This window comes from Lytechinus pictus, chromosome 11 (assembly GCF_037042905.1).
Source record: "Lytechinus pictus isolate F3 Inbred chromosome 11, Lp3.0, whole genome shotgun sequence".
NCBI lineage: Eukaryota > Metazoa > Echinodermata > Echinoidea > Temnopleuroida > Toxopneustidae > Lytechinus > Lytechinus pictus.
The window spans coordinates 4,734,368-4,748,688 of record NC_087255.1 but is presented as its reverse complement, the minus strand read 5'-3'; the positions used below and the strand labels follow the sequence as shown (position 1 = coordinate 4,748,688).

At 39.6% G+C, this 14,321-nt stretch overlaps 1 protein-coding gene across 1 annotated transcript in view; it reads left to right on the top strand.

Moving 5' to 3' along the window:
• LOC129270722 (glycogen debranching enzyme-like) overlaps positions 1-14,321 on the top strand; it is a 42,175-nt gene that overhangs the window by 17,788 nt on the left and 10,066 nt on the right. The window contains exons 13-23 of the mRNA XM_064106464.1: positions 830-979; positions 1,654-1,804; positions 2,906-3,140; positions 3,930-4,195; positions 4,786-4,919; positions 6,904-7,037; positions 7,413-7,691; positions 8,686-8,911; positions 9,703-9,814; positions 11,309-11,444; positions 12,707-12,819. Of these exons, the coding sequence (XP_063962534.1) occupies positions 830-979; positions 1,654-1,804; positions 2,906-3,140; positions 3,930-4,195; positions 4,786-4,919; positions 6,904-7,037; positions 7,413-7,691; positions 8,686-8,911; positions 9,703-9,814; positions 11,309-11,444; positions 12,707-12,819 (1,936 nt within the window). The remainder of the gene's footprint in view (positions 1-829; positions 980-1,653; positions 1,805-2,905; positions 3,141-3,929; positions 4,196-4,785; positions 4,920-6,903; positions 7,038-7,412; positions 7,692-8,685; positions 8,912-9,702; positions 9,815-11,308; positions 11,445-12,706; positions 12,820-14,321) is intronic.

Sequence of the window (14,321 nt, the reverse complement as noted above, 5' to 3'; positions counted from 1 at the left end):
TTATCTTTGTGAAATCATGAAATCTTAGCTAAAAACCTGTAATTCTGATGATCACTATTAACACAAACAGTCATATGTAAGACAGTGTATTAATATTGTTCAGAAAAATACCAGAAATTTTATGGAATTCCGTACTTATTTCTCAGCAATTACTAATTTTCATCCAGAGTCATTTGACACATATTTTTATTTAAAAATACAAACACTTGGGTGGTAGTCTTATTGGATTCTGTTCGAACTCATTTTGAGATCATTACCACAACTGGTATTTATCTTTAAATAAATTAAAAAATAAAGGGACTGGACTAATTCAGTTTAGGCTCTGTTTACCATAGGGAACTGGGAGGTTTCAAGTATGCCTAACAAGAGATAATGTAATAATAATAATAATAATAATAATAATAGCTGTATTTATAAAGCGCTTTTTTGAGGATACAAAACGCTGCTATTATTACCCCGGCTTTAGCTCGAGCTACCATCACCGGCGCTCAGTGCATGGAAGGAATTAATCCTGCCGGGTACCCATTCACCTCATCTGGGTCTAGTGCAGCACAGTGAGGATAAATTTCTTGCTGAAAGAAAACACGCCATGGTTAGGATGCAAACCCACGACCCTCTCTTTGAAAGGCGAGAGTCAGAACCACTAGACCACGACGCTCCCATAATGTATGCAGTGACATCTAGAAAAGACCTGGCTCATTGCTGCATAATTCACTGAAGATGCTTTTGTTGCTCTTTTGAAGCCCCCCAGTTATGGCTTCCTAAAGTTACGGTGCTCTGAAGTCAAATTGATCTTTATGGGGCTCCTTGGTTTAATTTCTTTCCTCAGATCCATGTCGTGAATGAGAAGCGATTTTACACCTCATGGAACGAGAATCCCAAGGATAGTTCCGAGGTCAACTTTGATAACGGTATCATCGCTGCCAAGAGAGCTTTGAATGAACTTCATCAGACCCTAGGAGATCAAGGATATACTCAGGTAAGGTTTAGGCGCGATAGCTCAGTCGGTAGAGCAGGGGTTTCAGATTCCGGCGACCCGGTTCAATTCCCACTTGGTGCGCTAGTGCCCTTTGGTAAGGCATTAATCCTCATTACCAGGTCCCTCGGAGAGGACCTTAAGCCGTTGGTTCTCTGGTCGCTTGCTTACAAGCATTCATGCTTTCTTAGCCCGTAAAAAAATCACCACCATTTACCATTTTATTATGAGAATGAGGATGCTCCCCAGGGAGTGGAGATGGTGCATTTATGTGTGGAACAGTGATGGAACCATTGACCAGGGTAATGATAATTACATGTAAAGTGCTTAGAAATTCAAAGTATGAATCATTGTATGAATATATCTGATATTATTATTGAAGTATTTTAGTGGTAATAAGATAAAACTTTGCAATTGATTAGTATAATGTTAGAGAACAGTATCGATTATTTACTGGTAAGTTTTAGAAAGAAATGTGCAGGCATCATGAGTCTAGAAATGCCATCGCCTTTTACTGCCTTTTCAAAAAAATCAAGCGCAAGCCCCTAATATGCGCATATCATTAGTCGAAAATCAAATTATGTTTGATTTTTTTTTTTAGTTGCCTTTGATCGCAACTCATTATGCAACGGGACCCTAGGTAGAGTAACCCTGATTCCAATTCCGTCCCTCCTCAGGTGTACGTAGATCAGGTGGATGAGAACATTGTAGCTGTCACTCGCCACTGCCCAATATCCCATCTTTCCGTCATCCTTGTCGCCCGGACGGCTTTCAAACATCCTCACAATGCCAAGTACACAGGGCATATACCACCGCTGTGCATACCCGGTAAGACACTTCGTAAAGAGTGAAACTCTTAATAGAAAAATGTCAGTTTCTATGTTTTATTTATTATCTATTTGAATATATTTATACAGGATAAAAACATGATCAGCACAGCTGTTTTACATCATGGTCCTGATACAACAGGTTAAAAAATTGAAAATATATATATATACATAAATTCATCAAATAGATTAAAAATAACAAGTACAATTTAACAAAGTAACTAGGGAATTCATAATATCAAACTACAAAATATAATATAGTAATCTAAGAGAATTAAAAATTAAAACAAAGTATATATCAATAATTCACTAAAAAAATATGTAGAAATGAGACAAAAATAATATTCAGGAGGTAAGGTAACAATTATTGATAAAAGAATAAAAATGACATTAGTTAAAAAAAGGTTGCTTTATAAACACGTTTAAAAGATTGCAGGGATTGGATATTTTGCGTTGATGTTGGCAAAGAATTCCAGACTTTTATAGCAGCATATTTGGATGAGAGTTTAAAAATGTCCTTATTAGGTTTTGGCAAGACTGCGTTTAGGGAGTCATGATTTCTAGTATTGATACCATGTCTGTCAAAATACATTTCAATTTCAAATTGAAAATGTAAGATCGATCTTGTAAAACACATGCTAATCACTGTGAAAATGTTTGATGGGCAAATTTTCACTTGTGCATGGTTGTTTAGAAAATGTTGTGTTATCCACAGTCATGAAAATGTACCTGTTACTTGGTAAGGTTTTGCTGGTGCAGCTGCAATCTTTGTCGTAGCTTGCATCGTTTCTGGGGCAGCACTACGAAGCATTAGAATGAGATTGAACGTAGAGGAGAGAGGGTATTGTCCTAAGTCTGTAAACATAGGGGGGGGGGGGTTCCGTTCTGCTCAATTTTGTTTTATTGAGTTTGCTTTGATTATCATGATTTTCTCTGTATATTTTGGGGGTTTCAAAGACTGTTCCTCTGGAATTCTCTGAATTATTCTGTTTTCTATACTGTATAAAATAGTGGACTCTATATTAAGCACTATAAAAGCTGTATATGATATCATTATAAGGCTGGGATTCGTGATATAGCATTCTTTCTCACATCCGTTCAGGTTCTGTGGAGGAGATCGTCTTAGAGGCAAGGCTGGTCGAGCAGGAGAGGGAGAGTGCCCCGTCCTCCTCCACACACATCACCGGACTCTCAAACTATGGTGTCCAGATGCAGACCCACGTCACGCTCCTCAACAGTGAGGTGTGTGAGCTTCTGCAGCATGGTAGTCAGGCTCAGGCTTCTCTTCAGGAAATAGACTTCATCAACTTTCCACCAGGGAGTGTCATCGCTTTCAAGTGAGTCTGTAGAGCACAAAAGATCGGGGTAACTTGCCAATTAGTCCACTGCCAACTCGTCCACACACCACACGGTCTACCTTCATTTAGTCTAATGCCATTACATCCATCAACATTTCATCTAACAACCATTTGGTCCAATAAGCATTTGGTCCAATCTAATCACCAGTTTGTCTATGACCATTTCGTCCCATAACCAGTTGGTCATATATCTCTTTCATTTTTATTCATTTCTTCCAATTAACTCTTAGTCCAATTAGACCAAATGGTTATGAACTTAATGGCTGTTGGACCAACTGATAGACGAAATGGTAAATGGAGAAATGGTAATTAGACCATGTGGATGGTGGACGAACTGATTGTAGACCAAATGATAGTAGACAAGTTGGTTATTTGGACGAATTGGAAATAAACCAAAACCGGGAGGGGGGAGGGTGTCATGAAACATTATGTCGGTGATTTTCACTAACCACTTTGGTCTCAGCCAATCAGATCCAAGGACTTGAAGCTGCTTATCAACTATTTGCTTCATGAAATGCTCCCATAGGGGGAGGGGGGGGGGTTTCCACGGTCATTCATTTATTGTCTGAAAAGTTGTCCATGGTTTTGACTGGCTGATAACCATAGATTTTAATTGAGGTAACTATCTGATAATGACACTTTGTCAGTGCTGACAAGTTTCGAATTTCATTCAAATATAGAAAATATGGCACTGGCTTATTTAAAGACATTGGCATGAGAAGTTACATGTAAGTGGTGATACTGACTGAATGCTCCCCTACTTTTCAGAGTTGTCCCCCACCCGTCTGCTCGAGCTTCTCTCTCTTCCCTCCGATCCTGCATCTCTCAGTTCGGCTACCGTGTACGTACCCTCAGCGGTTCCAGTCCCATGGCGTCCAACAACTCCAGCTTCCATAGCCTCGCACAGAAGCTCTCCCTGACGGATATGAACCATGTCCTCTACAGGTGTGATAACGAGGAAAAGGACGATGGGAAGGGCTCGGCGACCTATGACATCCCAAAATTTGGCAAGCTTGTCTACTGCGGATTGCAAGGTATATTTGCATTTTGGCATTTCCAGAAAATGATCTTTTTGTTCGTCCCACTCCCTATTTTTGTTTCATGAAAAAGTTTTGATGGTGATCTTCACCGTTTAATTTGCTTTCAGCCAATCAAATGCAAGGATTTTCAGTAGCTTATAACAACAGTTAGTGAAAATCACTGATTATTTGTTTTGTAAACACTCACATGATGTTGATAGAGAGTTTGATAGTTCTATAAATCTCATTTTAAGTTTGGAATATGATATACCTTGCACTAAGAAATGCCAAACTTTGGTGAAATTGATTACAATGATTTCGAAACTTCACATGCTGTGTCATCGCTCGGTTATTAAAACTTTAAAATAAATAGTTTTAAGGACAACATCAGAAAAAGCTTGATTTTAGATATGTGACTTAAGAAGCCTACTTCATTTACCAAGGAATAGTTTTGTATAGGAATTAGGTAGATACAGCTTAAAATTTTTTTTTTTTAGCTGCCCTCAACATTTTCAAATATTGAGATACAAGGTTTTAACACCCAGTGATGATACTCCAGTTGTTTGAAAGTCACTTGAACGTCTTTGTGCTTCTCTTTCTTGTAGGTTTCATGTCATTGCTAGTAGATATCAGAAGTAAGAACGACTTGGGGCATCCTATGTGTGAAAACCTGAGGCAAGGTGACTGGATGCCTGGCTACGTGGCTAACAGACTCAAGTTAAACCCTGCTACTAAACAGGTAGAACTTATCCATAAACCAAGTAGTAAGCTCTTGCACTAAGCTATGGGAATGACAGAATTCTTTAGTCAACAGGTTAACAAGTTAACCAATTTATCAAATTGTACTTTTTTCTAATGTTGAACACAGCTATTTTGAGAGTTGTCAATGCCATTTTACTAATAATGCTGATAATGTTCCACTTTATATAGATTCAGATATTTATATTGTCCATAATGCAATTAGATACAAATGGAAATTCAATTTGTTCGCTCAAAATAATTTAGAATGTCATATGAAACATACAAAGAGTACACGATGCATATAAGTAAACATTATACAAATCAACAAACAAAGATAAGTGAAATGAAGATAAAGGCCTGGGGGGGGGAGGGTAATACCATTTTAGGTATGGCTATTAGATGTACGGATTGAAACAGGAATGAAAGAATTTACGAAGCATGAGGTTCTGCAGGGAAGTGATCCAAGACGTTTGCCTGATCTCATCAAATTATAATATTTATGGAGAGCATGGTTCTCATTGATCAGGATCACTTTGGCTTTTCTAGTAGTATGTAGTTTGTAGTTCATCAAAACAAAACATATGTTTTACTGTACATGTATAATTACCCTGATCATCAGATCATGATTTCCCTGTACACAATAAGTCATCATGTTGGTGCAGGATCTCCCTTTGCACCACACTTCCGTGCACCTCGCCGGTACAGAAACGCCCTTCCGCAATACCCTTATGCGCGCTACTAAGGGTGTTTCTGCGCGCATGCAATGCACCTAAGTGTGGTGCTAAGGGTGTTCTTGCACCGACATAACGAAGTGCCCTTTCTCCACTCCGGGGGTAGCCTCTTGTCGAGGCCCTGGCGGCTGCTTCCCGAGCGAAGCGAGGAATTTCCTAATTCGCGAAGCGAATTAGGCCTGACGCGAGCCAGGGCCTCTTGACATCTGAGTTGAATTATATATTCATGAGGAACGTCTTCCTAATGAATATACATGAGTTGTAATATCACCGGTCACCTAGTAAACCAATGAAATGTCAGAAGCTGTTTCGTCCAGGGTTCGGAACACTATAATAGTAGTCCACTATTCTGCAGGGGATTCAATTCAATTAATTGCGGGACACTAAAGGGGATATAACCAGCAAAATGCTACAAGCAGTGGTACTACTACTACGAGTACTGGCCGTAAAAGACGTACCATCACCGCCCCGAAACTTCCCGGGAGATACTGGTCAGCCGCTGGTCAGACTCGAGTCAAGGGGAAACAACTCTACTCCAGCATTCCCTCACTGCACCGCGGAGAACGATAATCCACACATAGTGGAATCGCATGAAAGATAAAAAAATTTCCATATCCTGTTTTTAGATTTGCAAAAACATCTCGTCCTTTCAGTGCAGATTTAATTTTATCGACTTGCAAATCCTTAAATCGGTCAATATTCAGCATTTTAGAGGCATATTCAATGCTCTTTGATATTTCGTCGTCACTCTTCGCCAAGAATCCACGGGTCGCGATTCAAGATGAGCTCATGAATATTCAATATGACGTCATAGCAGCCCGCGCTCTCATTGGATGATTTTCACCGACCAGTTTTTGGTCGGAATATTGGTAAAAACAATAAAATAACAAAAGAAAGTCGGTGAAATTCGGCCCAGATGTCAAGAGGCCCTGTCTCGCGGCGTTCTGCTTCGCTCTCTCCCTCACTTCGCCATGTTCGCTCGGAAAGCAGCCGACAGGGCCTCGACAAGAGGCTACTCCGGGGGGAGCATCCCAACAAGAGTTCAAAAACTCAATTGTTAGACGTACCACATACATGTACATGTAGACTTTCATTTCTTATTTGGGTACCCATTTAACCCATGGGTAGAGACTGGCAATGTGTCTATTGACGCCTTGCCAAAGGATTTTAGGCTACTAATCACACATTTACATGAATCTTCCTCTTTGCTGTCAAATCTATAATATTTAAATGTTTTTTTCTTTGTTTCAGCTTGGTTTATGGTTTGAGAAAGCGTTCACACCACTCACTCAGATCCCACGCTACCTCATACCGTGCTACTTTGATGCCATCATGGTTGGAGCTTACACGGTCATCCTCGACTTGGCCTGGAAGAAAATGAGCTCGTAAGAAAGACTCATGTTTAATCTTAATGAGTTGTTGATATTCACCTGTGGCTTTCCTGATACAGTATATGATTGTACTGGGGCGGATCCAGGATTTTTTCGAAAGGGGGGCACAGTTTCCCGCGGAAAAATTTGACAAGCAAAAAAATAAAATAAAAAGTCTTCACTTTCGAAAGGGGGCACACTTCTGTTTTAACAGCATTTTTTACATTACAAATTTTAATCGTTCCTCTTAAAAGGGGGGGGGGCACGGGCTGGCTGTACCAACCCCCCTGGATGTGGAAAGACATGACTCCGATATCTCACCAACTTTTGGCCAACTAATTGCCCTCTGACAGATTTGACAAATAAGTTCCTCTTGTCTCTTAAATACAGATTTGTATTAGATGGATCCTCCTTCGTTCGATCCCTCGCTCTTGGCTCGGTTCAGATGTGTGGTATCGTGAAAACCTCTCCCCTGCCTGTCATGTCGCCGTCACTAGAGGGCGTACCGACAGGTCTGGACGAGGAGACTGGGAAGTACGTGCAGAGGGCGTCGACCATGTCGGCAGGGCTCCCTCATTTCTCCAGTGGTTTCATGCGATGCTGGGGAAGGGATACGTTCATCGCACTCCCGGGATTGCTACTCGTCACAGGAAGGGCTGATGAGGCAAAGTAAGTTTAGAGAGTAAATTGCCACTTGGCCTACACCCGCATCATCTACTTCCCATTTGGTCTCTTCACAAATGGTTTAATCATACTTCATTACAACCAGTTCATCTAATAACCATTTAGTCCACTCATCATTTGATCTGATTCAGTGAGGCTATATGATGGGGGTACCTAAAGCTACGCACTTTGTTTAAAAACGATAAAAACTATGCCAATTTTAATACATGAACAAATTATCTTTCACTAATTGGTGAATATTCTAAAGATCCTTAACCTAAAAGAAAATGTCACAAAACTTACTAATACGATAATCTGACCGTGTTTTCTGCACACCTCTTGATTTCTCTGCCTGATGTAGAAGGGGTCCTAAAGCTACGCAATCAATTTATCATGCAAAGAAATATTATTTCCTGTGCCCCAATTTCTAAAATATGTTCATACTATTATCGGAAAACATGAAATTAAAGTGAATATAACTAAAAAATTCCAAACAGTTGCTGGTTTTCTCTGCATTAAGTGATTTATTACAGCCTCTGTAGAAAATATTGAATAGGAAGCGTTTGTCACACTGCAGTCACAGTTCCACACACAGAGTGTGCATTTGCCATTGAAATGGTATGCATGCACTATGAGTGGTGCGTAGCTTTAGGACCCCCTACATACTCATTTTGTCTATATCCACTTGGTCTAACAGGTGTTCTTCTTCTCAGATAGTCTAATACCACATGGATTGTAACCTTGGTCTAATTGCAATTTGGTCTACTTTATTCTTCGTCCGGCACATTTTCTTTTAGCAAAATTATGTTAAAGAGATAAAAGTCAGCAGGATTTACTCGGGTCAGTTTGGTTACGGCAAATAATTTATGTTTGATACCTCTTCCAGATATATCCAACGTAATATTGAGGATGGGGTTTTCCAAGCCCCCCCCCCCCCACCCCCACCACCATCATACAGTATTAGTTAATACATCTTCCATCCAATTTCCTTGCACCGCAGACACCTGATTCTTGCCTTTGCCGGCACCCTGCGCCATGGACTCGTCCCAAACCTCCTGGGAGGCGGGGACCACGCCCGGTTTAACTGCAGGGATGCGGTCTGGTTCTGGCTCTACTGCATCCAGCTCTATACCAAGACAGTCAAGGACGGCATCTCCATCCTGGAAGCCCCCATCTCAAGGATCTTCCCTTCGGACGATGCTGATCCCCACCCTCCTGGCTTTGTGGTGAGTATGAATAGTTCCTTGTTTTTAGAATATGACAGGAATGCAGTTCACACAGTACAAATTCAGAGCTGAAAATAGGAAAAGGAAGAAAAAAGAGCTATTTCGCACCATACCATGTAATATTGTATGTAAACGTGTATGCTTACTCTTGCTCCTGTGCACTTGTAGTGCTTGATATTTGTGTTTATGTTCTAGAGTGGAGATTCGTATTGAACTTCCTCAGGAGTTTTGGCACTGGTTGACCTCCTAATGACCATGACATGTTTACTCTCAATCACCAAATTCATGAACACAATACCTGTTTTAAAGATTTGTTTGACTTATGGCCTGTTAAACTAATAATGTAATGAAATCTGTACGACAGAATTTCCTTATACATGTAATAGGGAACTCCACCCTGAAAGATATAATTGAAAGTTAGTCAGTTAATTCCTTCAAAAAAAAGATTGAAGCAGTTTCTTTATCTGAAGTATGCATAGTCATTTCTTTCTTTTAAATTGTGATATTTTTTGTTCCTTTGTCTCTGTCGATAAACTTTGAAGCAATAGCAGCCAGGAGAGGGGGCTATACATGAAAACTATCATGAAATATATTTTGACGAAATGATGTCACAAAATATACAAAAAATATTGAAAATTAGAAACTCAGGAAGAATAGAAAATCAATTATGGATCTGCTTGTTAATAATTTCTTATATTTTGTATCATGTATACTTTTAAACAAGAATGAAGTAAATGCAAATTGAACTGAATTTGATTTATAGATCTTATAAGAAATGTCTTGTCTTTTAGGATCAACCACTGAGTGAAGTGATACAGGAAGCAATGCAGAGACATGCGGAGGGAGTGAGCTACAGAGAGAGACATGCTGGGCAAGGTCTTGATAGGAATATGACAGATCAAGGTATATAGTTCAGACGATGGTGGAGTGAGCGATGGATGGATAGATGATTAATTGAATGAATGAATAATTATTGATTGAATAATTTGCAAATAAATTGATTTACTCATTTGTTAATTGATGAATGTTTGACTTATTTTTGACTTATGTTTTAACCCTAATTCTCCGGGGGGGGGGGGGGCATTATGGCATTATGGCCCCCCCCTCGACAATATTCGCGATATATCTGCTGCGCAAATTTTTTTTACCTCGCCGCTCACTGACTTTTTACTTTCAAGTCTCGCGCAAATTTTGAGACCAAATTTGTGACGCCCGGGTACGCGGTTACGACATTACGCAACATTATGTAAGTGCATGTCAGACCCAAAATTGCTCATAAATGTGATTTCATGTACAAATCCAATGCAAATTGTGTATTTGGCCAAAATTCATAAATGTATCATTATTTCTACTTTTACTGATTAAACTTAATTAATTTTGCCTTGTTTATGATCAGAATTAAGTCTGGAACGATTTCCATCAAAAAAAAAATAAAAAAAATAAAATAAATACATAAGAAATTTAAAAAACAATAAAATACATAAGAAATCGGTCTTGGTACCAGAATTTTTTTCATTCACAATTGTTAGGAATGCTATAAAAAATATTTTCACCCCAAAAATAGCATTCTAGGAGCTTTATTTAGTGAATCAGAGCAAAAAGTATGATTTCATGAATAAATTTGCATAATTAATTCATGTAAAATAAAAATATATGAATTAAGTGAAATTTACCAATGCAACGGCGTAGATTACCTCATTCTCTACCATCATGCAAATTTCCGTTGTGATCGTGCAATCCACGGCTGAGATCTTAAGGGGGGGCCATAATGGCCCCCCCCCCCCGGGAATGACAAGAATCAAAATACCCCGGGAGATTAAGGGTTAACTTGGTTATTAAAAGCCAATCTTAAACTTGTGTCAATCCACCCCCCCCCCCAAAAAAAAAATGTTTGTACCTCTACCAAAATGTTAGTGCATTGTATAAACGATTAATACTTGTGTTTGAAAATTGGTATGAAGCAAATGATTTGATATTAAAACAAACAGTTTTCATTTGACATATTTTATGATTTTACATTAAATTACATCCCAACAAAATCAATATTCTATTTTTTTAATTTGTTTTTCATAATACCATTTTGCTAGCATGGATTTGACAAACAAATACAGTATATAGATTTTTGCTTGGAACTGAATTTGTGTTTGAAGCTCTTTTTTCAAGATAAATGTAAACATTATATAGAGAGGAGGCTGAATATCATCTGTAAAATTCAAATTTTCACAGAGAATCAACACATGTAAAAAAAGATTGAACAGGTGCTACACTTTTATAGTTTTAAAATGATAGATGATACTTTGAGATCATCTGCATCATTTAAATTTTGCCTAAGTTTAAGACCAACTTAGATTCCTCCAACGACTTCCATTTCCTCTAAATGCTCCTCTCGTTTTGTAGGGTTCAACGTAACGCATGGTGTGGATCATAATACCGGCTTCCCGTTCGGAGGAAGTGAGTGGAATTGTGGGACATGGATGGACAAGGTTGGAGATTCTGAGCTTGGAGGTAACAGAGGGATCCCTGCTTCTCCCAGGTGAGTCAATGTCTTTGATGAATTTTAAATTTGGAGGTGTCGTGGCCGAGTGGTCTAAAGGCGACCGCACACCTTACGACTGGTCTGCGACCCGATTTTGGAACAAATCGCATTTTGCTCATTTTCTGAAGATGTGAATGGAACATATCATTTTATTTGAGGTTAAAATTAACTGAAATAATAATATTATAACCATTTTGAAAGATTGCAAGCCCTTATTTTGGAGTAAAGACCAAATTAGTTTCAAATCGTAGCCAATCGTACGACTGCTATGACGTCATTACGACTAGACATTAAATTCGCTTTTATTCTAAGAAGGATGATAGCATAGTCACAAATTTGATCATAGGTATTCGTACGATGATTTAGAACATTACACAGTAAGATATTCAAAGTCTCATTATTAGCATCAAATTCTACTACATTTTATTCTGAAATCGGGTCGCAGACCAGTCGTAAGGTGTGCGGTCGCCATAAGGCGCCTGACTATAAATGGAAAATCCGAGGTTCAATCGCCGGCCGCCGCACGTACCTATGCCCTTGAGCAAGGCTTTTAATCGGCAATGCTCTTTTATCCTGCATTCAAATAAATGAAAATGCTATACGCATTCTTGGTAACTAGGTGTACACTTGGTTCAAAATCTAAATCAAACCTTACAAAAAAATTGCGCTTGAAAATCCTTATTATGTACTTCAAAAAGTGAAAAGTAAAGTGACTGGAAACATCATCCAAATTTCATTCCACAATCTACATGTGTTAAGCCGGGCTCTTATGCACCTTTGCATTATAAGCTGCATATTGCTGCGTTAGCTGAAAGCAGCAACATGAAGAGTAACGCAGCATACTACGCAGTGAGATATTCAGCTGCAATCACACTTGTGTACAAGCTTGTCAAAGCGCATACAGAGTTTCAGGCAATACAGCGAGGTAAGTCGAACAGTAACGCTGCTCATTATTGCTCACTGTTGCTTGTCCTTGCATGTCTTTGCTTGCATTTGCTTGTTGCCACTCATCTTTGCTCTTATGGATTTTGGTTACGCTCAGTTGTGGATGTTGGAAATAAATTCAAACTACGGAACTAGACTTGGCATGTCTGCAGACAATGCCCAGCAGAGCACAAGCCCATTGTGCAAAGATGTGAGCCAGGCTCACGGTGAAAGTTTGAATCCATATGACAATATCAAGAGCAGCAAACCTCAAAGTTGAAAATAATTCTCAATTATGCATTTGTACTGTTTTCCGATGTCTTTAATCTCTGCAGGGATGGATCTCCGGTAGAGATAGTTGGTCTATGCAAGGCAGCAGTGAGGTGGCTTGCGGCGCTTCATAAAGAAGGGAAATTCCCCCACGATGGGGTCACTGTGAGGATAGAAGGTGGGTTAGGATGTTTCGGGAATGATGGTGGGAGTGGTGGTGATGAGTGAACTGGAGATGATGGCAGTTGCGAGGGTGGGGGTGGTGGTGACGGTAGTGTTGTTGAGGGTGGTGGTGATGGTGGTGGTGTTGATAGCAGAGCTGCCAAATAGTAGGATTTTGTCGTATTCCGTACGATTTTTCACTTAAAATACGACACTACGATTTTTCTAAATAAAATACGATTTTACGAAAATATAGCTATGTGCATCCGTGTATTATGTGTGTGTATATCTCATTGGCATTACGTACGTAATACCGCGCTCGTATATAGCGAGCGCGGTATTACGTTGTGTGTGAAGTACGATGTTCCCAGCGCTAGCGCAGCCATGGCCAATCCGGGACTCATGTGTGCGCGCGTGCATGCTTATGCATGTACTGTGTGCGAATCTCGCGGCGCTTTATCATCTTTGGTGCGAAGCTAAATTCACTGTGTAGCTACCGGTACGGTACTAGCGCGCTGGCCTGGCTGACGATACCGCATGCTCCGGCCGGCCTCGTACTCGTCTTGAGCACCGTCGTCGTTTGTGTCTGTGATCATATTGTGAACAACGGACAAAGAGAGTTAATTCTGTAATATTCATCATGGCATCGAAAGGATCTGGATCATCACGGAGACAAACATTCCTATCCGAATATACGACTAGGTGGCCATGCATAGTGGCCAGCAAGAAGAACGATTACACCGCTCGATGTACGGCATGTGCATGTGACTTCTCGATATCGCATGGCGGTGCGAAGGACATCAGCTTGCACCTAAGTCGGCAGAAGCATCGACAAGCTGTGGAAGCCATGAAAAACGTGACAACACTTGCTACATTTTGGACAAAAATAAGGAATAAGACAGAGTTTAGGTCCAGTCTGAGTACTGCAACACTAAGTGATATTCTCACTCAAAAGGCAACATGCCAATGTAAAGGACAAAACTGCTTTGAAATGAAATTCAGTGATAATCTATTAAGTAAGTGCAAAGGAGCAGCGACATCAGCAGCTGCATCAGGGTCCCACATGTAAATGAGGTAACCTATCAGTCATGCATGTAATTATGTTACTATAAAATGAAGAACCTATGAATTTACCCCCCCTAATCCTATTCAAACCTGTCGTATACATAATATACATGTAAAAATTACAGTTGGCACAGCAAAATAATGAGATGTATGATAGGAAAGTACACGATGGGTATGAATAGGATATTTTGTCTAAAAATAGGATTTTTGGGGTTAAATAATAGGATTTTTGTTGAAGTGTGGTTGGCAGCTCTGTGATAGTGATGATGCTGATGATGACTAGGTCATAATGATGTTGGTGATGCTGATAATGATTGATGATGTTAATGGTGACTATTTAAGGTGTTGATTATGATTGTGGTGATAAGGCTGATGATGATGATGATGATGATGATGATGATGATGATGATGATGATGATGATGATGATGATGATGGTGATGCTGATAATGATT